The sequence below is a fragment of the Lathamus discolor genome, chromosome 2 (assembly GCF_037157495.1).
Source record: "Lathamus discolor isolate bLatDis1 chromosome 2, bLatDis1.hap1, whole genome shotgun sequence".
In the NCBI taxonomy this organism is placed as follows: domain Eukaryota; kingdom Metazoa; phylum Chordata; class Aves; order Psittaciformes; family Psittacidae; genus Lathamus; species Lathamus discolor.
Genome location: NC_088885.1, coordinates 25,836,559 through 25,862,690, shown reverse-complemented (window position 1 = coordinate 25,862,690; position 26,132 = coordinate 25,836,559). Strand labels below are relative to the sequence as shown.

Genomic DNA, 26,132 nt, shown 5'->3' with positions numbered 1-26,132 from the left:
CTTTTTGGTATTGGCTATGATCATGCTGCAGTGCATCCATTTCCATTCTGGCTGTATACTGGAGAATAGAATTCCCTCTGAAAGCAGCAGAGGAAAAGCCAGTTGCTCATTGTTTATAAGGAATGTATGGCTTCACTTACAAATTTGGCCTGGAAGGTGTGTGTTCAGTTACTGTTGGGAAGTGATGTGTGTGCCATCTGGTCAGCTCAAAGTATAGTGGGAGACTTGAGTATCCAAGCTTGGAGATATTAACTTCTAAAATCTGAAGTCCAAATGCATAAAAGTGTCTTCAGGAACTGTGGTGTCCCTCATTGAAAAAACACCTGGTGGTTAAATTTTGCATCCTTGCCTCAAGATGTGGTATAGCTAGTGTTTTCAAAATGTAGATCAGTGGGACATGGGTGAAAAAAGTAGCTGAACTTCTTTTGTGGCTAAAACATTGGGAAAAAAACTTGACTGAGAAAGATGCCTTGCCTGATCAAAAAAATCACTGAATTTATGCCAGGTAAATTAGAAAATTTGCTAACATAATAACTGGCAACACCCATGACACCACTTAAATGTGTTTGTCATGGATTTAAGTGAAAATTCTGTGTTATGTGAGGAAAGCCACAGATTGAAAAGTTTTCTGTTGTAACATGGGAAACACAATGCTACAACACTGTCATTTTCTACATAAAAAAGAAAGGGCCTTCTAGTGCCTAACTTGAACATTACATTTTAAAGATGTTTGTATTAACTGATGATTTCTTATTTTATTTAAGTGTCTGAAGAAAACAGGAAACATGGAAGGTCATAAGTAGTAAGTACCTTGGTCATTTTTTTTCTTACTCTAAAGAGCTAATGGCGTTTGGCACGCTGATTTGTAGCAGCCTGAGTTTATCACACACAATGTTCTGGCACCTAGTATTTATGTGAAGTCATTGGTAGACATTCTGTTTAAAAAGAATAAAAATAAGAGATGAAAGACTGCCAAAGAATGGAAAAACAAATAAATTGAATAGATAGAAAAATAGCACGTTACTGATTTCCTGTTTAATAGAAAGAAGTGTATGAACTGTCATATTTCAAGAGGTTTATCCATGGTTGTCAACTTCACAATAAAATACATCCTTCTTTTAGTTTCATGTTCTGATTGTTCAACAAAACCTAAATATATCCATGATTGCTTGACACAAAATCCATTTTAAAAAGTATTGACAAGTATCTACCAGTAAAAATTGCTACCAAATACTTCAGTAATGGGATTTATAAATCTTTCACTGTCTTAAGTATAAACAGGAGCCATTAAATTCTCCAAATGAAATTAGAAGCTTAATTTGTGTATGTTGGCAAAAGATTATTGTGGGTTGGAACTAGATGATATTTAAGATCCGTTCCAACCCAAACCATACTACAGTTATATTCCTCTTATTCCTTCAATAGGTTTATCACTCTCTAATTCAGCAATCTATTAATGCCAGCATTGTTAATTTGGGGGGGGGGGATTTCATATTAATAACTCATCTTTACTCCTTGCACCCAGAATCTCTAGTGACATCAAGTAGGGTAGATATTGAGGCTGTTTGACATCAGATGAATTACAGTGTTTTCTTCGGTTGACCACTGAACTGAGATATCGGTTATCTGCACAGCTGTAGCAAAAGTTAAAGCACACAACTAGCCAGGCAACTGGGGTCCTTACGCTAGCTTGTGAGCAGTTTGATTTTTATTTTTTATTATTATTATTAAAGTAATGCTATTTTTATTAAACTCTCACATTCTATTCTCACATAATCTAGGAGGATCTTCTTGTAGAGGTTGTAGATTTTATAAAGTTACAGCATATGTTGGGTCAATATAGGCTTCACCTGACTTCATAGGCTGTCAGAGGAGTCCAGGGTTTGTCTGTGTAGAATTTCACATGAAATATGGTATGGTTTGCATGTGTTATTTTGTTCTGTAGCACCAAAATGTCCTTTAATTTTAATGAAGTTAATAAATAAAACTTTTGAAAGTAACGTTTGGGTAGAATTAAATAGGTAAATATCTTGCTTTCAAAGTTTGGGGAGGAAGCGAAGAATTGCTGTATATAAGTGTGTTTTGAATTTTGTCCTTGCTCACTTCCAGTTTCATTTCTTACCACATCTTTTGTGATTAAGCCACTGTGTCCTAAAACTGTTTAAAAAATAACTAAAGGATGTAACAAATCCCTGTGAGACAAATTTCCTTTCCAGTTTAAACTGTGTCACTAGTAACTATATAGAGCAGATTTGCTACCCTTTTGGGGAACATGTGTACCAATGGTTTGTTTCAGAATGGCCATAGTATTCACAGCAAGCAATACACACACACACACATGCACACACATCTATATATATATACACACGCATACCTGTGTGTCTCAATACATACATAGAACCAATGGGCATGCTGGGTCTGAAGACCTCTTGGGGTAGCATCTGTGAGCTGTCTGTGTGTTGTGAATAGAGTTAGTGGGTTAGTGGGCAGTATCTCGGTAGTGAACCACAGTTTGTCACTCCACAGGTGAAGGGTATCTTTTCTCAAAATAAACTCAACCTCTTTTGTTTCCTGGAATGTTTAATATAGCAAGTTTTAGCAACCATTTACTTCTGAAGATCTGAAAAATTACTGCAGCTTTTTAAATATGCATATAGGGGAAAAGGCATGTATTTTTGCGGAAGTTAATAGCAGAATAACACTTCCTGAAAGAGATTTAATGGTAAAGCTATATTTTTGATTAAGTCATCTTAGAATCATAGAATAGTTAGGGTTGGAAAGGACCTTAAGGTCATCTAGTTCCAACCCCCCCGCCATAGGTAGGGACATCTCACACTACACCATGTCACCCAAGGCTCTGTACAACCTGGCCTTGAACACTGCCAGGGATGGAGCATTCACAACTTCCCTGGGCAACCCATTCCAGTGCCTCACCACCCTTAAAGAACTTCTTCCTTATATCCAATCTAAACTTCCCCTGTTTAAGTCTGAACCCATTACCCCTTGTCCTATCACTACAATTTCTACTGAAGAGTCCCTCCCCAGCATCCTTATAAGCCCCCTTCAGATACCAGAAGGCTGCTATGAGGTCTCCACGCAGCCTTCTCTTCTCCAGGCTGAACAGCCCCAACTTTCTCAGCCTATCTTCATACAGGAATATGCAGTCCCCTGATCATCCTCTTGGCCCTCCTCTGGACTTGTTCCAACAGTTCCATGTCCTTTTTATGTTGAGGACACCAGAAGTGCACACAATACTCCAAGTGAGGTCTCATGAGAGTAGAGTAGAGGGGCAGGATCACCTCCTTCGACCTGCTGGTTACACTCCTTTTGATGCAGCCCAGGATACAGTTGGCTTTCTGGGCTGCGAGTGCACACTGATGTTGGCTCATGTTCATTTTCTCATTGACCAGCACCCCCAAGTCCTTCTTCGCAGGGCTGCTCTGAATCTCTTCTCTGCCCAGCCTGTAGCTGTGCCTGGGATTGCTCCGACCTAGTTGTAGGACCTTGCACTTGGCATGGTTGAACTTCATAAAGTTGGCACCAGCCCACCTCACAAGCGTGTCAAGGTCCCTCTGGATGGCATTCCTTCCCTCCAGCATATCAACCGAACCACACAGCTTGATATCATCGGCAAACTTGCTGAGGGCGCACTCAATCCCACTGTCCATGTCACCGACAAAGATGCTAAACAAGACCAGTCCCAACACTGATCCCTGAGGGACACCACTTGTTACTGATCTCTAGCTGGACACTGAGCCATTGACCACAACTCTTGACGTGCAGCCATCCAGCCAGTTCTTTATCTACCGAGTGGTCCACCTATCAAACTGATGTCTCTCCAAGTTAGGGTACAAGGATGTCGTGTGAGACAGTGTCAAACGCTTCGCACAAGTCTAGGTAGATGACATCAGCTGCTCTACCCTTGTCCATCAGTTCCATAGCCCCATCATAGAAGGCCACCAAATTGGTCAGCCAGGATTTCCCCTTGGTGAAGCCATGCTGGCTGTCACCAACCACCTCATTGTTTTTCATGTGCCTTAGCATGCCTTCTAGGAGAATCTGCTCCAAGATTTTGCCAGGCACACATCTTGGTGTGGTTTAAATATTGTGGGATAGGGAGTTTGTCTTTGTGGAATTTAGATTAGATTAGCTTGTGATTGTCTTTAGATTACACTTTTTATTCTGCTGGTCTGCTACAGGAATTCAGAATCATCTGTCAGTAGAAAATAATCCTTGGAGAAAGATTACATGTATATGCACCCACAGCTGTCATGTAGTCATTGCATGTATAAAAGGAGTCGTGAGTGAGCTACCTTTCAGATAGCATGCTCAAAAGAGATGAGTGCTCTTCTAATTCTTTATTATTCAATTGTAAAAAAGGGAGGGCAAGAAGTAATCTAATTCCATTCATGAAATGAACTTTGAGAAACACCAACACTACTGAATTTGCATGAGATTGCTGCCTAAGCAACTCTACTAGTTCATTTGAAACTCTCCTATTAGTTATAAAAATAAAAATTTAATTACATGGGCTATAAATCATTCCCTAATGCATTGGGAAGAATTCTTTGCAGCTGATTATTTGGCAGTACTGCTAAAGTACATGTTAAATACATTCAAATTGATAGCAGTGCATTATTTTCTAAAGTAGGCGGGGAAAGTTAATGTACTAATTTAATTGCTTTGTTATTAATGCATAATGATGAAATGCATGGTAGGAAGGTACATGTTTGCATGCAGATGCAATATTCTTGATGGAAATGTATTAATCTAGCATGTTAGATTTGTTTTTTTAAGCATCATATTGGAGCTTTGTAATTTTGTTTCTTAATATTCTAGCAATTATCCAAGGGAATTTTATGACCAATATGCTCAAAGCCAAGAAAAATCTGTGGTCAATAAAATGCAACAAAAATACTGGAAAACAAAACAAACCCTTATAAAAGTTACAGGAAAAAAAGAAGATGAGCATGTTGTGGCTTCAGATGCAGATCTGGATGCAAAACTTGAGGTTTGTAATGTTTACATAATGTGTATTCTTTGTTAAGTCTTAAAATGTTTTCATTTCCATCAAGCTTCTAATATGTGTGCGCCTAGTATACATTAGTGTATATACATTTGTATAATTATTTTCTTGTGGTATGTTTTCTAGTTTTTTACAAAAGTACCTATGTAAATATAGGAAACATAGTGGGATTTTGTAACACAAACCCACATCCCTCAAACTGTATTTGGAGCTAAATATCTCTCTTACTTATTTTTAGGGTTTGGTCCTTTCGTTGTTAGAGGAGAGCAGGAGGTGGTCATTTCTACTTGTATTAGTCATTCTTATCCTTTGCTTTTATCAGTTCAAGATTTTTTATTTAAATAGTATTCCTTAGCATATACAAATGACATTCTTTATACAGTTATAAAATACTGCGTACAGCAGGGAAAAACATGCAGTGTGCCAAGAAGGAGCAAGGTGCATAATGCGCCCTGCTCTCTGGAGCTTTTGTGCAGATAGATGTGTTCTGACATTACCCAAGAAGCTTCTGACAGTCCGTAAAGTGTCACCAAGAGAAGGAATCCTGCTCTGTCACAAATACAGCTCTACTGTCATTATTCTCAACCCCACTGGAAAAATAATAAAAATATTAAGGCTCTACAAATTGAAGAGCTTCATTGTCTTTGACACAAAGCAGAAGAGAGAATGGACTTCCAAAGTGCAGTGATCAAGTTAGTGTCCAGCTAATTTTTATCTGTATTGTTTTGTTATATAAGGAGGAAAGTTTTGCCTTACTGGTTTTCTTGCAGTTTCATAGAAAATTGTTGACTTAAGATTCTCATTTTATCCACATTTTAGCTGAAATACAAGAGGCTGGTTTACAACAAACAAATCTTTGTAGTGCTAGTTATAATAGTGATAACTTAGAACATGATGATTCTATCTATGGACTCTTCATGATGGGTTATAAATCAAGAGCATTGATTTAAAACAAGCTGGAAGGCTGTAACGATCTCTTATAAATATGTACCTGAGTTCCTACCATGGTTACTGTGTTGCAGATTCATCAGAAAGGATGCTTTGTTAGTTAAGTGGGATTGGAAATGGGGAAAGTTGCATTTACCAGATACAAAACTATAAGCATGTTTTCAGTTGAACAACTTCTCAAGTGCAAGTAACACAGTCTAAAAGACCCGTGTAAATGTACAGGAAGTCAAACATGTGAAGAAAGACAGTTCTGGAAGTCCATTTTGCATATATTTGTACAGTGCTTGATACACTGGAGATGAGGTTTAAGTTACAGGTTGGATATTTTAGATGTACAGACAGAAAGAGTAGTATCTTTTCTATTACCTAGAAACAATCCCCAAATTTAGTCAAGCCTGACTTCCCCCCCACCCCCCCACCCCCACCCCACCCCCCCTTCCTATGGAAAATGGTGCTTTATAAAATTTGGTTAGAGAACTGGAGCTATGCCACTAAAATCTCAGTTTAAATCAATAACTTTCTATGTTGGAATACCAATGCAAGCTTGTTCCACTAGACTCTGTAGCATTAAAAATTCAGTATGTGTATTGCTACACCTGATAAGCATGATACACATTTTTGATAACATTTTATTCTATTTTGATTTTTGATTTTTTTTTTTTTAGAAAGATTTGTACTACAGCTTCATATCTATACAAATATATCTATTAAAAACCCCCAACATGAGTAGTTTGGTTAACTATCAGCCATTTATATTCGACCTGTTTCTAAAATTATTTTTGTCTTTGTTTTCCTTTCGTAAGTTATGATTGGTCTGTCTTTAGTTTCAGTGGACAACTTAATTGAAAGAAAAACACAATTGATAAGGAAAAATTACTTTCATGCTGGAAAAAGTACTCATTCAAGAAGAAAATGGTGATTCTAGTAATTTCTACAAAAATTTATCTCTTACTTGTATTTGAATTGTCAGTGTTTCTCGTATATACTTACATTATTTTTGTGTGTATTTTGTTTCAATATCAGCTGTTCCATTCTATTCAGAGAACATGTATGGAGCTGCTGAAAGCAATCGAACTGTATCAAAAAAGGATTTGTTGTAAGTATGATCGAATACAGTATTTAAAATAAGTGTGGAATAATTTTTTTTAATCAGGATTGACTATGAAGAATATTGGGCTTAATGCTAGTTTTATTATTAAGTAATCCATGCTATTACAATAAATTTGATAATGCTGACTTGGCTCTAATGGGTGTACAGTAATTAGTGGCAGTTACTGGGGGTAGGCAGGGACCTCATTTAAAAAGCTTCAAGAAGCAGGTTGTATTAAATGACCTCTAAAAGTTCTCTGCAATCAATAGTTTAATTCTCTGCTACTGTGATTTCTGGCCTGGAAAAGAGAATCCAGCTTTGGAGATATCTTTCAATTTACTTTCTTCTGTGGAATGTTGTTCATATTTTCTTGGGTTTTCTTCTTTTGACTGTCCAAAGAGAGCTGGAGATAATGTTTCAGGATCTGAAGGTAAAATTAGAATATATAATAGTAGTGTACAAGAAGTGTAGTGTTCCAGAGTAGCAGGTGAAATCTCTTGACACAAAGACGTGCATGCAGGACGTTCTACTAGAATCTGCAATGGATTTGACTGCCAGCATTTGGAAAAAGGATGAGGACTTCAGGGAATCTCTTTTCATTATATTAGGCCATTCTCACTATTCATAGTGGGAAGAAATGTTACTTTAGTAAATAGCTGCCTTGGAAGACTAATAGATAAGACCATAATGAAATGTTTTTATGAGGATGTGAGATCATGAAGACCCATAGTTCCAGCTTGGAAATAGTCAACAATTCATTGTCATCTTCTAGTTTAAAAAAGTATTACTTTATTAGAAATATTTCAGATATTTGAAATATAATTTTGAAAATAGTGTTTGAATTGTGTAAAATGTTAAAGTTGTAAAATAATCTTGCAGAGTAATTTGAAAATGAATGTTTTTTTTTAATTAAATACTGGATTTTCCATATGAAAAATTAATTTCTGTAGTCAAGCAGGAAAAATTGAGAGCAAGAGAAAAGGAAGTGAACTAGCTTTGGGTACTATAAGTCAGAATTAACTTCAGAGAAGGTATGCTACCAAAGATCAGCTGAGGCAGTGTAGGTGGTAAAATATGACTAAAAATACCCCAAAATCCAATCAACCAAATAATAATGATGATTAAAAAGTAAAATAAAAACCCCAAACCAAACAAGTCTTAAAACCCATGACTAAAAGATACTTTAGTCAAGATTGAGCCCTTTGTGTAATCTAACCAATCTAGTATTTTTATTCAAGGAAGTAACAGCATGTTTCTTCTTTCTCCTGTTCGCTTTTGGCACTGATGGAATTTTGTGATTCTTAAGTATATCAGCAAATGTCTCGAATGAATCAGATCTTCTGTTTACTAAATGTAGAAATTCAATGAAATTATGTTTTTGCTGTACTGCTTGGATTTAGAGTAACTTAACCTATTTGATGTTAAGCTTGTTTTAAAGCTGTCAGGAACCTATTAAATAACATGTTTGACCACTCATTTATTTTTCGTTAGTTCTTTCTCAGGAAGAAAATGAATTGGGGAAATTTCTTCGATTGCAGGGCTCTCAGGATAAAACGAGAGCGGGAAAAATGATGCAAGCCACAGGAAAAGCTCTCTGCTTTTCTTCTCAGCAAAGGTATATGTGTCAAAATTGCTGTCTGATTTACAAAGTGTGTGGGATAATTGTAGTTGATTCACCATTGCCATAATTAATTTTGCCATTTGAAATACGTGAGTAACCAAATGATAAAGAAAATTGTTACTGACCAACCTTTCTGTAGTATTTGCAATATTAACAGTTTGCTCTGTGTAGTTTTGCCTGATCCTGGTTTTTGTCTTATGGGCCTGCTATGTCGAATGTGTATCTCCAGATCCCCAGCTTGCACCTGTACAGCTCAGCAGTTCAGAAAGCTGTGCATCTGCGCACATCTCTAGCAGTGGGGTTGTAAAGGAGCTGATGTCAGGTCCCTCTCCTGCTTTGTGGCACTTCTCACTCTGCAGAGAAATGCTACAGCAGGCTCATTGTGGAGGTATCTGGGTCCTGGGAGGGCAGGGAAATGGGTAAGGAAATGCCTTTTTCTGAGCCATGTAGTTTCATGCCTCAAGTAAATAGAGGAGAAAGGAGGAGTCAGGTTGCCAGTTTCTGCTGCAGCCTTACATCTTGAAGTTCCCAAGGAGAAGGTCTTATACCCCCACTGAGGTTGTGTAGGTTGGGTACGAACAAATCAATAAAAGGTAAGGAATCCAGAGACACACATATACACAAATATATTTGTTATCCAGAGTCCTTGATGTTTCACTGACCCTGTGTTTGCTCAGAGAGTTTAAAAGTAACAATGCCTGATGAGTACTATGGTGTTTTGGGTTTTTTTGTAACAGTATTGGGACTATGAAAGTTTGAAATTCACCATCATTTGCAACGGAAAATTCTATTCTGTAATATTTTACAGGATTTTTTGGGGGCTCTTAACTACCGTGATACTTTCCAGCTTTAGCTTAACAGTGCAGCTGCTTGGCTCAAAATAAAACACTGCATACAGAGCACTGAGAATTTCCTATGTTTATCTTGGGTTAGGGTTTGGTCATTAGCACATCCAGTAACAGCCATGAGTGGGATCCTTAAAACACATATAAGGCACCTTTGAGCAAAAGCACTGGTGATTTCCTCTTTATAAAGTCTAAATGTTTATAGAAACCCCAGTGTATGACACATCTACATAAACCGAATTTTCCTTTGAAGGGCTGGGTAAGTTTTTGTAGAATGAGAAAAAATTGAGAGGGAGTACACTAACAAATTCACATTTTATTGTATCTCTCACTTCATGCATTTTTAAAGCAACTTTTAAAATAAAATCACATAAAAATAAAACCAGTTGTTTGTCTAGCTTCTCTTCTTGAGCCGTCTCCAAGGTCATGAAGTTGGGGCTGCTCTTATTTATGTTGTATGCCAATACCTAGCTCAGTAGTTAGAGATCAAGAAGACAAAATTCACTGGTTACTGGAGCTGAAATTAGGAATTCTCCTATGCCTAGGAAGTTGCTAAGTAACACATTAAACTAACTCAACACTGCTGTAGAACTGCCTGAACCCATTTCAGTGAGGTGGTTGCTGGCAACCAAGAGGAAAGCAGAACCAGCAGGAGGAAGCAAAGCAAAAGTAGTCCTATCTAGTTTTGAGATCATATTAGGGGCTAAAGTGATGACATAGGGAAGACAACAATGTCCCCTACTGCCTTTCCAAAGTGTAGTTGCTGGAAGAAATGTTTAAGAAAATGCCTAAATCCTTCCAAAAGCTAAATGTCTTTCAAAGACATTATTCAGATCCCTAAAATAAATAAATAAATGAGGAGGAATGAGATTGTTATCTACTTGACAGATGACTTCTTTATTTACCTTTACATTTGAAGATTAAAGGGGTAATGGAAGTGCTTTTTGTGAGGCTTAACGTGACAATCCTGATACATCTGTGGTATGCATCCAGTAATAGTTACCTCAGGTACGTTTTTAGAGTTAAGTCCAGCTTGTGAAGAGGCGTGGTAATAGCATACACACAAGCAGCTTGGCTAACTAAATTATGGATACGCATTAGAAAAGGTTACTTGTCTACTTGCATGTGTAAGTGAAAATTCACTACTTGAACAGGAAGATTACAAATACAATATTCATACAAAATTAATCCATTCATGTGTACCACCAGCCAAGCTGTAGGGCCATCTGAACATGCACATGAGCTGTTTTGACAGTGTGTGGTTTTTTGGTTGCTACTAATATGTCAGTACTTGTTCCACAAAAGCAGACAGATTAATACAGCTTTTTTGATGTGTTCTCCTTCCTTTCTTTCCTCCATGCCTTCCTCCAGATTAGCACTGCGTACACCTTTGAGTAGATTATACCAAGAAGTGGAGACTTTCAGGTACAGGGCCATCTCAGACACTTCTCTGACAGTAAACCGAATGGAACAGTATCGGACTGAATATAGAGGAGCTCTACTCTGGATGAAAGATGTGTCTCAGGAGCTGGATCCAGATCTTTATAAGCAGATGGAAAAGTTCAGGAAGGTATGAAGTTTCCTGTAGTTTCCTAGAAGGGGATGCCTGGTGAGTGACAATGAAGCATAGTTTTAGTTCTTCCAAGGAAGACAAATTTCAGCAGCACTAAGGATGCAATTTATTGTAACTAATCGTTTCCATGTGACAGGAGTCCAATTAATCTGATATGGAATACAGTATCCTTCACAGAGTGGGCTGGGAGGAAAGATATGGTACTAAGAAACGTCATTTTTCAGTAGTCTATTCAACTTCAGCCTAAAGCTTTCTAATTTAAATAATACAAAATTTAAAGTAGGTTATCTGATTTTAAGTACTTAGTTGTGATGCCTGAATCACTAAATGCAAGAAGATATGACTGCTGTCAGCTGGGGAAGGGAAAACTTATTTTTGCAACTAAAAAGGACACAGTAACAGAAATGCTGCAGGGTCTGCTGCTAATTGTTTTTGGTACAGTTAAAGGCCAACATTTTCAAGATTGGCTGAATCAAATTGAATTCAAAATTCAATCCATAATTTGATTTTGGGGAGAAGTTGCAAATTTGGAATTTGTTTTCAATTTCCTTGTGCAGTCCAGCATAACTCTTGGTCAACTGCTAAACACTAAAACTGCTAATAATGCATTCTCCATAAATCTTCATTCAGTATCACTCAAGTTTGCTAAATTCATCTCCTCTCAAAGGGCTTCCAAAAACCACAGTCTGGCAATCTGCAGTATTGCAAACAGGTGCAAGTATCGAATTTACTTGGACTCCTGTCCCAGTCAGTTCAAGAACACTCATGAGAACTTCAGATTTGCTTGTGAAGTTCTGGTGTCAATTTTGTTAGAAGACTATAATGTTCACAGTTTGCTGTTTATACATCTTGACTCTTAGGAGGAGGTAGGATCCTAGGTATGACATGGTGGCCTGGGCTTTGAGTAAAGGCATTAAAAATTTTACAGGATTTCTGTGATGCTTGAAAGCAGAGGCCTAAAACCAAAAATCATATTAAAGTGTATGTGCATGTGGCTTAGAGACAGGTAATGTACTAAAGATAAAACAGTGTTCATCAATGGTTTAAGTAATCTGTGGCTGAAAGTGTTTGGAGACAAAAGATACTTAATTTGTGATTTAAAAAGCTTGAATAATCCATCCTAACGGGAAAGCACTGGCATGCATCTGGGCTATGCAATTTTTTGTAAACTGAAGTGGTGACAGTAGCAATTAAGGAAGGGTTGGAACAAATGAAACTCCAGCTAGTCATCTAATCTTTGTTTAATGCTTCAGTATAGGGTATTCCTGTAAGTCTTGTGGCACCAGACATGTGTTTTATTATGCCTTGTGGGAAATGTTTATAATGGCGAGTCCTTGCAGGTAAAATAATTGGTACAGTCTTGGCCTCAGCCAATTGCGTATGTATAATGTTTGATTTATTAGAAAAACACTTAAAAAATGGAATGTTAGAATGAATAAAGCAGTACTGGTAATGGTCATACAAAATTGATTTATAGCTTTCTTGCAAAACAAATACTATGGAAGGTATAAATTATATAAATGGCAAAGTAATTAAAATAATGTATGCATAATGTAGTTATCTGCTGTAATTAAAAGGTTAGATGTGAAATTTCAGCCATCTTGTGTTGCTGTGCTTCAAGGTCAGCAAAAATATTTGTTTCAGGGTTTTGGGGTATTTTTTTTAAAGGTCTTACAAAACTTAATAGTAAAAATGTGGAAATACTAAGTATTTTGAAATATTTTTGAGTCTGAAATGAGTTATATTATGACATAAAGTAATAATGTAGATTCTAAAATTCTGTAGCATTACTACAAATAGTTAAAAAAAAAAGAACAACCCAAAACTTGAAGTTCTTTTGAACCTTTCTTTCCTCCAGCCGCCTGTCAACTGAAAGCCTTTCAGATTGCATTGTAATGCAGAGAACAAAAAGCTCTGTATTTTGTAGCCAACAGAGTAAAGAAATGCCCTTGGTATCCACTTCCCTGCATACTCCATCTGTGCAACAGGCACATCAAACTAGTCTTTGAAGATTTTAACGCTTGGAGAAAGTAAACTTTCTCTTTTTTCATTTTGGGAAAAAAAAAGTTCCTCAAGCATAATGTACTTAGCTAGCTGTTGCGTAACAAGACACAACAGTTCGGATTTAGTGCTTTACAAATGTAGTAGGCAAACAAAACTAATGGTGGATGCTGTAGTCCTAAATAATTAAAGGAGTTATTTTTATTGTCATCTTGTTCTGTTCTTGCTTGCAGAACTTAATTGTGCCATAGTGTGGCAGTGTAATGCTGGGATTTTAGGACTTATTTTGGATCTGTAACAATAATTTACAAAGTCATTCTAGTTCTGTGTTGAGAAAGATATCGTAATTACTGATGTAAGGGTTTTGGTTCTAAAATATACCATCACCAGAGAGAAGTATTTGATCTGGAGCTGCATGTCTAGTGATACAGCACAAGCAGTTAATGAAGCTGATCGTGTCAGACCACTTGAAAGAAAGTTTTCTTCAGACTTCTAATTGTAAAAATCCTAAGTATTACTTCAGTAAACACCTTTTTTATTTCAGGTAAACAGTGCTGGTTTAGTGATCTTTAATGCACCTAGTGCATCAGCACTATTTCTATCACTTGCTTGTAGGATGTGTTTTTGAAGAATGTGGCCTTTTATAATGTAATCCTAAGTGTGTCATTATGTATACAGATACAGTACTTGATTTTGGAGACCAAAGCTAAATCCATCTATATGTGTTTCTCATACTTTTCATCAGAATAGCTCGGGCTAAAAGATCAATAGTTGAGCCAGTATGTTCAGAACTGATAACATCTGAGTTAAAACATCGGCATTTTTGTAGCTGTCTTTCAAAACAATGAGGTACTTGAAAGAATTTTCTAATGCTGTTCTCAAGGCAACAGTCTAAAAACGCAAGACATGGCAATACTACCGCTTTCAAAGTGTCCCAGAACGCTGCAGAACAGCCTTTTACATTGTTGTTTGAAGATGTCTTTGTGACTGTAGCTACTTGAGTCAAACCAAGGAAATGGGTGAAGTATTTACTTTCCCCTGGAGGGTTCTATAAATGTTATTAACTTAGCTCTTTGTTTGTTTGTTTTTTGTTTCTACTGAAAGTTTTTATAGATACTCCAGTGCTATTGTAGATATAGAGGTCTTCCACACCAAGTTCACAGTTTGAAGTGTTGCTTGAGAGAATCTAAACAGCATCTTGGCAATGCTGTGATATTTAAAACATTTTGAATAATTTTGTAGCCTTTTTCCAAATTCTCCACCACTCATCAGATTTTTAAGCTTCTTAAATCCAGGTTGTGTTATCTGTCTCATGACTGTACACTACAGCATGAGCTCTGCCATATTGTTGTAAAAATATAGACCAAATTGCCCAAGTGCTGATAGTCCCCCAGTGTCCTTCCTCTAGCTCTGAAAAATTTAAGCTTTGACATGCGTTTTCTGAGAAGGAACATGCCAGTGTGCAGAGTGATGAGCTGATACCAGCAGCCTACTATATGCAGCCTGCAGGAACACGGAAGAGACTCTGATGTTTAATTTTGCTTATTTAAGCTACCTCAGATGCTTGTACCCTGCGATATAGACTTTCTTATCAAACCTAGACATTACAATGCCACCTATAGCAAGTTAAAAGTGAGAGAACATGGCAGGACATATATTGTGCTACATTGATAGAGCATATTATTCCTTTATTTATTTTTCATTTCCATTATTATTCTAGTTTTCTGCTTCCCTTTCATTCTCAGGCTGGAGTTTCTTTGTAAATACCCAGTGACCATGCTGCCATCCCTGAGACATGATGTGCTGCAGCAGTGTACTGAGAACTGGGTACCTGAAGGGTTGGACTCTGTTTCTCCCTGTTGTCTAGTCCTCCCTGCTTTGCCAAAGCTGCTTTCTGGGGAGTTCTATATGAACCAAATGAAGCTCAGATGGGACAAAGAATAGGTTGAAGCTGTATAAGGGTAAGGAGTGGTGCATGGGCTAGTTGCAGCAGACCTAAGTAAATGCCAGGAGGCTGATCTGCTTAGCATACAATGTAAGTCCTATATCTCTGTGTTATTTGGATATTACAGCATATGTGTGATTTTGTAAAACAGTATGTATTAGACGGGGTACTATTTGGAAAAGGAGTTGGATTTTGATCGATATATTTGCATGGGATCTGTGAGGAGAACAAGGAGCATGGCTTGTTCTGAATGATTAGAAAGGTCCTCCCTCACAGTGCAGAGCTCTGAACTACTTCAGAAGTGTTAAGGAAGTGGAATAGATCCTACCACAGATGAGAATTGTCAGAATATTTCCCCAAAAGATCCTAAATGATAATAGGACCCTTAATGCCTCGCTTTTACTTTGCATGCAGCTGTCAGGAAACTTGAAAACTTGCAACTGAGTTGTTTGGGCACAGTTTATCTCAAATTCTTCCTAGTTGTAGCACTCCACATACTTGCAATAAAATTAATGCCCTTAAATGGCATTTTTAACATAAATCTGATAAGAGGAAAGGAAAGTCAGTGAGAAAAAGGGAAGTTCAACAAGACCTGATAATGATGTAACAGTACCTTAAACTGTTGTTTTTGTAAATGTACAAAATTATGTAGGGAGTGGCTGATCTATGCAAGTTCTCTGTTAAATATCTTTTTAAGAAATGACAGTTAAAGCTTGTGGGGACAGCTGGGGAATAAAGATGAAGATCTAAATAAACCCATTGATTAAAAGGTCAGAAGGGAAATGCTGAAGTATATGTATTCATCATAAAGATCTCGGCAAGTATGGGTAAGATACATCTGCTGCAGCCTGACAGGGAAGTCTTGGTACACACATCTCTGTTCCCCTTCTGTCCCCTAGCCTATTAGCACTGCCTGAGATGGGTGCATTTTGGCTTGTGTGATGATGACCGGCTATACTATGTTGCAGCATCAGCTGCTACTTGCCTGTCCATTAACATCAGCTTAAAGCAGCCCTGCAAACCTGGAGGCACTGTGAAAATGTGGTGGAGGATTATTTTTTGTCTGTTATATCTTGAAAACTCTTGGAGAGCTGAGTAAATGCAAAACGCCCCCCCCCCGCCCCCCCCCCCCCCAAAAAAAAAACAACCAAAAAAACCCCCCAAAAAACCCAAAAACCCTAGGGAAGGAGGAAAAAGCAAATGTGATGCTGATCTTTGAAGTAAGAATAGACTTTACAGTTTCCGTCCTTGTAAATTTAATTTCAGTTCCTGGTAAAAAAATGAAAAGGGAATCTGTAGGCATTTAGAGGCTCACGAACTGAAGAGTAAGTAAACAACACAGATTTATAAATAACATTACAGATTTTTTGTGTTATTTCTCATTTTTAATAAAAGTATTAAATTAGGAAAAAATTGCAAATCTGGATTGTTGCAGTTCCTCATGTGTGATTACTGGAAAAATGAATTTAACTTTGCTTAGAAAAATAAGAGCTCTCAGGAGCTGAGAGTGGAGAGTATTGGCTGAGGGACACTAAACAAAGTTTTAGAGACTCATAGAATATAAAGATGGAAAATACCTTAAAGATCAACTAAGCTTTCTTCCTGCCAGCACAAAATTGTGCATTTGTAATATATTTTCCAAGTGTTTTTCTACATCTAACAAATATAATTCAGTTGACGGTGACACTCTTTGAAGTTTTGTGGATATTGGTGGTGCTCTAGTTCAATTATTAAAAAGCCAACCAAAAGAAAATGTGCTAATGATAATTACGTCTGCAGACGATATTTGCTGGAAAGCCTTTGGTTTTCCAAGCAGCAAAGTATACCAGCTTCTCAAGGAAAAATATCTTTGGCCCTTGCAGTCACAGTGGTGTAACAAATAGACTCAGCTGCCATAGTTACAAATACCAGTGTGATTGATGTTTAGAGCCAGCTATGGTAGTCAATGTTTACCAACTTTATTCATTTTTTTAAAAATTAAAGAGGAAAAAAAGGTAAGAAAATGTTGCTGACAGCGACTGACTCTGTTTCTTTTCAGGTTATGCTTCTACATTAAATTCCAAGCTTAACTGCACCTGGAAAACTTAAATCAACCTGTAGGTGAGAGAAATGTAGGCCTTTTCATGTGAGAGCAGATGATGATTGTTGTGCTCTGGAAGTCAGAAAGATCTGAGTAGCTTTAGTAGACCACACATTAGATATACATGATACTATAATGTGAAAAATAATGCTGGCTTTTATAATATCCATTAGGAATGTGAGATGCTAAAGTCTATCCCTTTAATAATCCATCTTTACCACTCTTTGTTCAAAATCTTCCTTAAATAAACAAAATCACACTCCTCCTCCCAATCTGTTTGCTGGTTTGGATTGCTGCTGCTCATCAGATGAATAGGTGAGGTCCAATACTAATCTCTGCAAGAGAGCTGTGTACTCTAAAATTAGTAAGATGGTGTCACACTGCACTCTGAGATCCGCCTCTTAGTGTAGCAATGTGACGGCAAAGATAAGGAGATAACAGCATGCTCTTACAATATGATGATAAGCAACACCTACACATACCACTTCTTGTGACATGCCTGTGCCACCAAGAGTGTGCTTGCTTTCATTCTGGTAGGGAATAGCAGCTAGAACATTATTTTTTAAGATTTTGGGTTTGTTTGGGTTTTTTTAATAGGAAAATACATGGTGTTGGAAATGTTCAATTTAATGACTTACCTAGAATTCTGGTAGTCAAAAACAAAGCACACACAAAGTGCTTTTTATACAGAATTGGAGGTTTTGCTTTGTCATTATTTTCTCTCCTTGTAAAAGCAGATGGAGTTTCAACACTGAGTGTGTTTTCTCTTTGCAGTTTCTGCTGTAATGTTTTTTCCAGGTTCTCCAATGTCAAATTCAATAACATAAAGTGGAGAAAACAAAACATTTCAAGATACTTTAAATACAAAATGTTCAAGCATTTTAAGGTGGTTGTGAAAGATGCACCTTTTTTGAAAACGTGACCTTAAGCAGAGATGTTCTTCACAGTGTAAGCATTTTACAATCTTGCAACTTCACCAATTCAAGTACCAGTTGTAAGAATCGCGGTAGGCAATAAGATAAAAACAATGATTTTCTGAATCTGTTTCATTATATATTAAATACCACTGATGATTGTTATTGAGTTAAAAGCAGAGTAGCTATATGATGGAGATGCCCTTTTAAAGAATAAGAGTATGCCAATAAAAATAGAAACAGGCTTCTTGGAACAGATTACATCATCTTAGTAGGTATTGCTTGTAGAGTATAGTTGCTTCCAGAGATTGATGCTTGCCCTTGAGAGGCAGTTCATCATCTGTTCAGTTATTTTTAAGAAAGAAGAGTCTGAGGTGAGAATTGGCAAAGTGGCTGTAAAATAGAGTAAAATGAAGTGCTAGACTACAGATACAATATATTTTTAACAACCTTGTTTCATGTAACCTAGTTAAAATTAAAAAACCTAGACTTAGTTTAATTGTGCGTTTTCAGACTTACATTTAGTTCAAGAAAAGGCAGGCAGATGTATACTAAAAATTTCTCTTCACATAAGTAGCAGAACTTGTAATGTTTCAATAGAATACTGCAAATAGTTTAATAATTAAAATCAGTGATTGAAATCAATAGTAATATGAAGTTCAACTTTAATATAATAATTATGAGCCCAGATATTAAAAAAGGCACTCTCAAACATGATGTGACAAAAAATAAGCTCCAAAAATTTTTCTTACATCTAATCATTATAGACATGTAAGCTGTAAATGTAATACTGATTTCCTTTTTTTTAAAAAAGGAACAACTGGACACTGTTTTCAGTTAATTATTCTGCTGTGGTGTGGTCTTAAAATCACAGAGAAAAGGTGATTGCCTAAACAAGTTCTATTGCTCACATGAAAACTCTAACCTGGCAAACTGGTCTGTGTGGGCAAAGCTCCTAACCCCTGTGGATCATTATGTGAATTCGGAACCTAAATGAAGTGTGAAAATGTAAACACGATAGGTTGTGAGAGTAGAAATGAGATTTGGAAAATTCCCTCGGCCTTAGTAATCTGAAAAGGGTAGAAGAATAGCTAAAGAAATATTTTTTAAAAATAAATGAAATGCAGATGTGACTGAACTGAGAGATTTCTGCAGGAGAGAAGAATAAACAGGAAGGGGAATACAGCTGTTGGGGAAAACATTGTTTACACAAGAGAACCAAGTTTTTCTATGGTCACCACTGCCCAGGAATTCTTCCTATACTCTCCTAAAATGCCTGGGCACATACATAATGTAGTCCATCTGCTTTTACTTCGTAAGGCTTTTGCTGTTCAGTTATATGCTACATAGGCATGCTACATAGGCTCTGAGTGATTGCAAAGACACTATGTTTGGTTTTTCTCCTTCGCATAAGGAAACAAAACGAAGGTAGGACTACAAAAAAACAAAGGATACTGTTCTAACCAGAAAAACAGCTAATATGCCATTTCATCTCTGTTTTAGGGATATTCTGCCTGAACCTTGCTTAGATTGCAAATGTTGTTTCTTTTGTAATAGCACAGTGTGAAGTCTGAAGAGCACTACAGAAAGATTCGGTTTTGGTTTTTTTCATAAGTGCAATCATTCTGACTTTCTGGATAAAATATAATAAAATTGGTTTGAGGGAAACAAGGTATACTTACTGATGCATTAAATGCCAACCAGGAAAAGCAATAATGACACATGGGATTGTGTGCCACAGACCTAGTGTTACAAAAGAATCATGATTATTAGTGGGTGCTGTTTCATATTCTGTGTTGAAAGAAGTTAATAGAAAACAAAATCCAAAACTTCAATTTATAGGACTTCTGCTCCTGCATTAGCACTGTAAACAGAGTAGCTTTGTGTTCTGGACAGGGATTGCATCTGGGGATAAAATATAGTGCTCCATCCCTGCATTTAGATGCAGGGATTCGTATAATGCATCTAAATTGAATACTCCATTCCTCGTGGTGTTCAAGGCCAGGTTGGGCAGAGCCTTGGGTGGCATGGTTTAGTGTGAGGTGTCCCTGCCCATGGCAGGGGGGTAGGAACTAGATGATCTTAAGGTCCTTTCCAACCCTAACTATTCTATGATTATATAAAGGCAACTCAGTCATCATAGTGATCTTGTTAAAGGTATCTTTCTTGGAGTGTTGGTGTCACATCCAGCTAGATTTGCAGCTAGATTTGTCAGTGGTATTCCCTGGCACTTTGTATATCTGCCCATCCCACCTCCCTTTGCAATGCCAAGAGGATCTTGCAGGCCAGCTTACTGCTTTGTGGTGTTTTCACTGGGGTAAATGTTACTGCACCTGAACTAGAGCTTTTCACATCCCTTTACCTAATTCCAGCCTATTCACTCCCCCCATCTGCCTACTCAGAGGGACCTAGAGTCAAGTAACTGTGTTAGTCAGACCTTGAAGAATTTAATTTGGGTATAAAGAAATGAAAAATACAAATGACATTTTCCAACTATGATGACACTGCACTTAAAGGAGTCAAGAAGACTTCCAAAAGATCTTCAGGAAATAGGATAAACTGAACTGTGTAATTACTAGATTAATAAAATCATTGGCATAGTAAGAGAGATTAGGTTTATGCTATATTACAATTTTCTTTACATCGCCCCTCTGGTCTTCCAGTGTTCAAAGGTGTAGTAATTACCTGTTTCCATTTCCTGCAGTGGTTAACTCTCTAATTACTCTCTACTTGCCAGCATCCCCCCTCCCTGCAGCATCTGTGCCAACCATCCTTTGTTCTCAGGGTGTCTCCTATGTTTAACCCAATTGAGTTATGATAAACTCAGCGATTCGCAGAGCTTTTATCTCTAAATCCAGGTTACTTCTGGTTTAGAGCTGAATGTGATCTTTCAGACCTGAAAGCTTATTTCTTTGCTTTTGCCATTTATTTTGGTCGGTCTGCTTCTTACTGCAAATCTTTGTAGTTGTTTTTTGGCAACTTGTAGACTTTCATCATATTAAGAAAATGTGATTCTTTGTTTTCAGACTACATAAAGTTATTTGCATCTGTGCGAAGAACTTTGATTTTATCAAGTCCTTGTAGTCATTCGAGGAGAGGAAATGTTTCAAGTTATCAGGACCAAACTCTTCCCTGAAGAGGATGTATGTTCATACATGAAAATGTGCACCCGTTTGCAGTTTAAAATAGTATATGTCCAAGCACGCTGTTGTCGTAATTACCACTGCAGATTGACAGATGTGTGTTCACTACTAGAACTATATTTGGGGCTTTTAACATAGAAGTCTATCCCCAAACTCTGAAGTAATGGTATTAAGATGACTGTCATTCTGTATGCAGTTTAAGAGCCTCCTGGTAACAGGAATAGAAAAAATCATTTGTAATTATTGTCTTTGTATGTCCTTGCTTCAAGGTCTCTTGTTACTGTCAACACATTTGAGGTTTAGGTTTGGGGTTTTTTACAGCCTAGTAAAGCACACATCTTGGATTTGGCTAATACTGAAACTTGTTACCAACAGAAAGTTGAAGCATGCATCTAGGCTTCTTACAGTAGAAAAAAAAAGACCTTCTGACAAGGCTAGAAGCAATGTATTTATTTCCTTTCCTTCATTGAAATTGTCATTTCATGTCTGTTCCCTTTTTAAAACAATTTGCGTATTGATCTAAACTGTAAAAATGAATACAATTACTGTGAGAAACCTTTCCATCTTAATAGCTTGAGGAGCATGTTACGTTCTATGCTGGCCAATAATCAGAGAGTACCCAGAAGGTGTAAGCTCTGAGGGGTGGAGCTGCTCTCATACAGTTTATTCCTGTAATGACCCAAAGTGAATAAGTTCGGAGGAAAGGCTGTGTGCGCTCTAGCTCTCAGCTGTTACATGTCTGGCTGCATGAAAACTCCCTCCTTTGATACAATTTGAAGTTAAACAGATTAACCATAAGTAGTTTGTCTTATGCTAGAGAAACTTGAGAAGTCTCACGTAGCCAACAGTGGTGTCAGCTGGGATGTAGCTGCTGAGTGCTGCCCTCTGCTTCGCCCTGGGCCCTCCTTTGGAGCAAGAGCTACAGCTGTTTGGAGCAAAGCTGCTGAGGTCAGGCCTTACCCTGCATAAAGTGTGGACATGTTCACTTGGAGATTGCTTCTTTCTGCACAAGCAGGAGATAGGGAAGTCGGTAGGAGCTTGAGGCTATGTGTTTGGAGAGTGGGGAAAGATTTTTGGAAAGGAAATGTCAGGATTACACATAGCCCTTTTTCCAGAGAGGGTGTTTGGCCATGCAGAGATGCTGCTTTTTGAGAGGTGGTGCCTAATGAAGCTGAATTGGTACAGAACTCTATGTAAACACTTCCTGCATTTGAGAATAGCATCTATCAATTTAGCTGAAAGGGTATTTTCCCCAGTTTATATTCCAGTAAACTACTCTTAATTTGAAATACCTTCTGTAAACATGCTTAGCATCTGTTTAGTTCAAAGTAATTTTTAAAACAGTTTGGTTAAGCTGCAGAAAAGTAACCCTAACCCTAACCTCCATTTCTAGGGCTGTGCGCTCAGGGGTTCTTGAATCTTTTAAGGTGGTGTGACTCAGTAAAGCTGTTTTGCTTTGCCTGATTTTTATGTTGTGCTGTGATCTTAATTTCAATAATGACTTTGAGTGTGGTTTTGGAAAAGTAAAGACTGTTGCTGCTTTCAGCTTCTTAATTTTAGCCAACTTTTTTTCAATTTACTGTAAAAAATAGTGGTTGGAGTTGTGAAAGTGATCTACATCTTGTAGTTCAGAGTTGGTCACATCCTGTATTTGACAGACATATTTTTTATTAAATAAAAGCTGACATGTTGTATTTTCTGTGTATATTCTGCTTCATGTTTTGTTGTAATGAATGCATTGCTGGTAGAGCGATTGGATTCATATTTTGGAACTTCTCTATGCTACTTTGTGAAAGCTGTTGTTGAGACTTAAAGCTAAAGATTTTGTTGTCTGGTTTTTGGCTGGGTAAACTTGTTGGATTCTGCTGAGAAATGTAATTTTGATCAGGGCTGTGTCCAGCTGCTGGGTAAGTGGAAAAGATTTTGCAGAGGCTGTGCTCTCACCAAACCATGCGCTGTGTCTGTCTGCACTAGGCCATGCTAGAGGGGCAGAAATCAGGAAGGAGGAGAAAAATACCTCCTTGATACATGTTAATTCTTTAGGAAAAAACCTTCAGAGGTTTTCTGTTGCTGTTGGACTGTACTTTTCAACCCCCTTTTATTATCTTTTTTTATCTTTCTATGAAGGGACTCAATTACTTTTTAATAATGGAGGAGGAAGTGTGTTCTGTTGCTGCAGGGCAGCGGTTAAAAGAATAGTTATTTAGCACAGAAAGTAGTATTACTTGCAACAGGTAGTTTTGATGTCTCACAGAAATTTGAATTGGATGATAACAAAATTGTACTGCTACACATTTGGATACAGGTCTTTGCACTACCATAGTATTGATAGTAGGGAGAAAAACATGTCAAATCCAAGTCAAAAAAGTTAAATGGGCAAGGAAAATAACCCCAACATTATTCTCTTGAGACGTCTTCAATTGGAACAGCCTGTTGGTTGAATAGCAGAAACATTTTTGGCATATGAATTTAGAGTATCTTTAATTGATGGGCCTGTTCTAATTAAATATCTAACTCAGTAATACAGCTGTTCCAACAATATTTGTTTTTAGCAAACTACCTTCTTAAAACATAAAAGGAGGGGGGAAACTATATATACTTTTTCCCAGAAGATTCATTATACAGTAACACTGTGGAGTGCACCACTCCTCTCTTAAATATCATTAGTAACAGTTTCACTCAACAGACAACCCTCTAAGACTTGAATGAGGAGAGAGGAGTGTTTGCTGCATGCTTTGGCAGTGGATATTGGAAGATAAACTAAGCCTGTTCAGGTAGAAGCTGCAGGTTTTGACAATCCATTTCCGAAATTCAAACCCCAGGTCTTAATATATATGTAGATTTCTGTGCAAGGGGTATAAAATCTTATGAAGGTAAAGTACTGAGATCTGACATCTCTGTGCACTGCAGTTACAATTGTGGAAATGTTCAAGCATCTCAAAATTGCCCCTACTCCTTCTCCAAATGAATCTGTGTGACTGCAGAGTTTATATACTGTCATACAGCTGCAGTATCTGAAGCATTTGTACGTGCTTTCTGCTATTTAGGCATGTTTGGGCGTAGGCAGTACTTGAATACACCCTGGCAATTGAAACTGAGCACTCTTACAGTTTCAAAATTATATAACTCAATGTGCTGTTAAATTTTGATCATGGAAAATCTGCTCTTACACAGGTGTTAGAGATTACTACCTTCTTGGAAAAGCTTGTTTGAAGTATCGGTGCTGCCATAGACCACAAAACAGAGAATTCTCCTAAGCCAGTCTGAATAACATAGCAAACTTGCAAGCCCAGTTTGACCTGCAAACATGCGTTAAGGTTATATCTTCTTCTTAAGGAGGGCTGTTAGTTCAGATAAAAATGCACTCTTCGTCCACCGTCTGTCTTCGCTGGTGACCAATGCTAGCAACCAGGATAGAGCAAATACACAATAGCATTTTCGTGTACTACTGTGCTCAGTGGAGGCATCATAAGACATAGTGTTTTGGTCTTTTCTATAAAATTGTTCAGTTGCCTTTTGAACCAGTGTTTATTTTGGCCATCATCTGTTCACTGTGATCAGAAAGCTGCCCTACTGACACAAGTGTTGTGTAAAGATTCACTGTTCCTGTGTTGAGTTCAAACAGCTAGTTTGGTTTAATGCCCTCTGATTGCTGTTTTGCCCAATTCTAGTCTTCTACAACTTTTGTATATGTGGTGTGATGGACTTCCATCATGCTCCGCCTTAGTCATCTCTCTTTTTTTCTGGGCTGGTAAATGCTAGTATGTCATCTTTTTACAGAAACTAATTTACAGCTTTGATCAGACATCTTGTTCACGCCTGCTTTTTTTCCCCCATTGCTAAGCCTGAACTGATCTGCTCTTGCAGATCCAGCTTAGCTTTGGGTGGAAGAAAACATAGAGTGAAAAATGTTCTTCATGTCACTGTATAATATTTATGGAATCACATGCATAATGTGCAAGGAAGTTCTCAGTTTTCCCCATCCCTAAAGAGACACAAGAGAGTTGGAAAAGTTACACTATAAAACAGCAGGAATAAACACAGGGCTGGGAAGGAAGTGAGGTAGTACAAAAAAAAGAAAGAGAAAAAAGGAGTAAAACAAATGTGCATGAGTTTGCATAAAGGAGAGAGGGAAAGCTACTTAGCAGGATTCAATTTCTGCGATAGTTGTCAGTGAGTATATGAGAAGATGGTACAATGAAACTTTGTTTTTTGAAGGGGAGAAAAAGGAAGAATATTCAAACCAGCCATAACCTTATATCCTCACAGGGGTCAGAGAATTGCACACATCTGCTGACTGTCAGTGGTTATGAAGTAAGCAGTTTAGACCATGGCTTACTCATTACTGCCAGGCTGGAGTTACATGGCGTGTGAGCCAACAGGCTCAAGGCAGTAAAATTTTTACAGGCTGAGTGCTGAAAAACATAAGAGGGAAATGTGGTATAAATGTGACACAAAGGGCAAATTTCATATTCTACTGAATAAAATCCACAAAGAAGTTATGGTGCATGTCCACAGCCTGGCTGTTTGGTAAGCGATGATACTTGTATAATATCTTTTGGGGAAAAAAATCTCTATTAGGATTTTAAAATAGTAGTAGTTTACTCAATGTACCGAACAACATCTTTTCTTACAGTATAATTTGATATTACTGTTAAAGAAAAAAAATGCAGCAATGCTTTTTAAGCACTTTCCTTTTTAACATGAGATTCTCCTTGACCCAGGACCATAGACATGGATTTCAAACCTGGAACAAAAAGTCAGACATCTGACCCAAAGTACTGACAGGACAAGGACAGGGCTAGAAATTAAGAAAAAATTAAGGAAAATTATCAAGAAGTGTAAGATGTAACTTGAAGAGTAGGGGAGCTTACTTAAGACAAGGTGTTTCTAAGCCAATCTACATCATTTAAGAAAGAGAAAATGAAGAATAGGCTTGCCCATGG

General features: G+C 37.4%; 1 protein-coding gene across 4 annotated transcripts in view; it reads left to right on the top strand.

The window, feature by feature from the left end:
• The window catches only part of ICA1 (islet cell autoantigen 1), a 73,974-nt gene that overhangs the window by 11,851 nt on the left and 35,991 nt on the right, over positions 1-26,132 (top strand). For all 4 annotated transcript variants that reach the window (XM_065666209.1, XM_065666208.1, XM_065666207.1 and 1 more), the window contains exons 2-6: positions 765-802; positions 4,840-5,011; positions 6,998-7,070; positions 8,556-8,679; positions 10,902-11,100. In XM_065666209.1, the coding sequence (XP_065522281.1) occupies positions 786-802; positions 4,840-5,011; positions 6,998-7,070; positions 8,556-8,679; positions 10,902-11,100 (585 nt within the window). In that variant the 5' untranslated portion in view covers positions 765-785. The remainder of the gene's footprint in view (positions 1-764; positions 803-4,839; positions 5,012-6,997; positions 7,071-8,555; positions 8,680-10,901; positions 11,101-26,132) is intronic.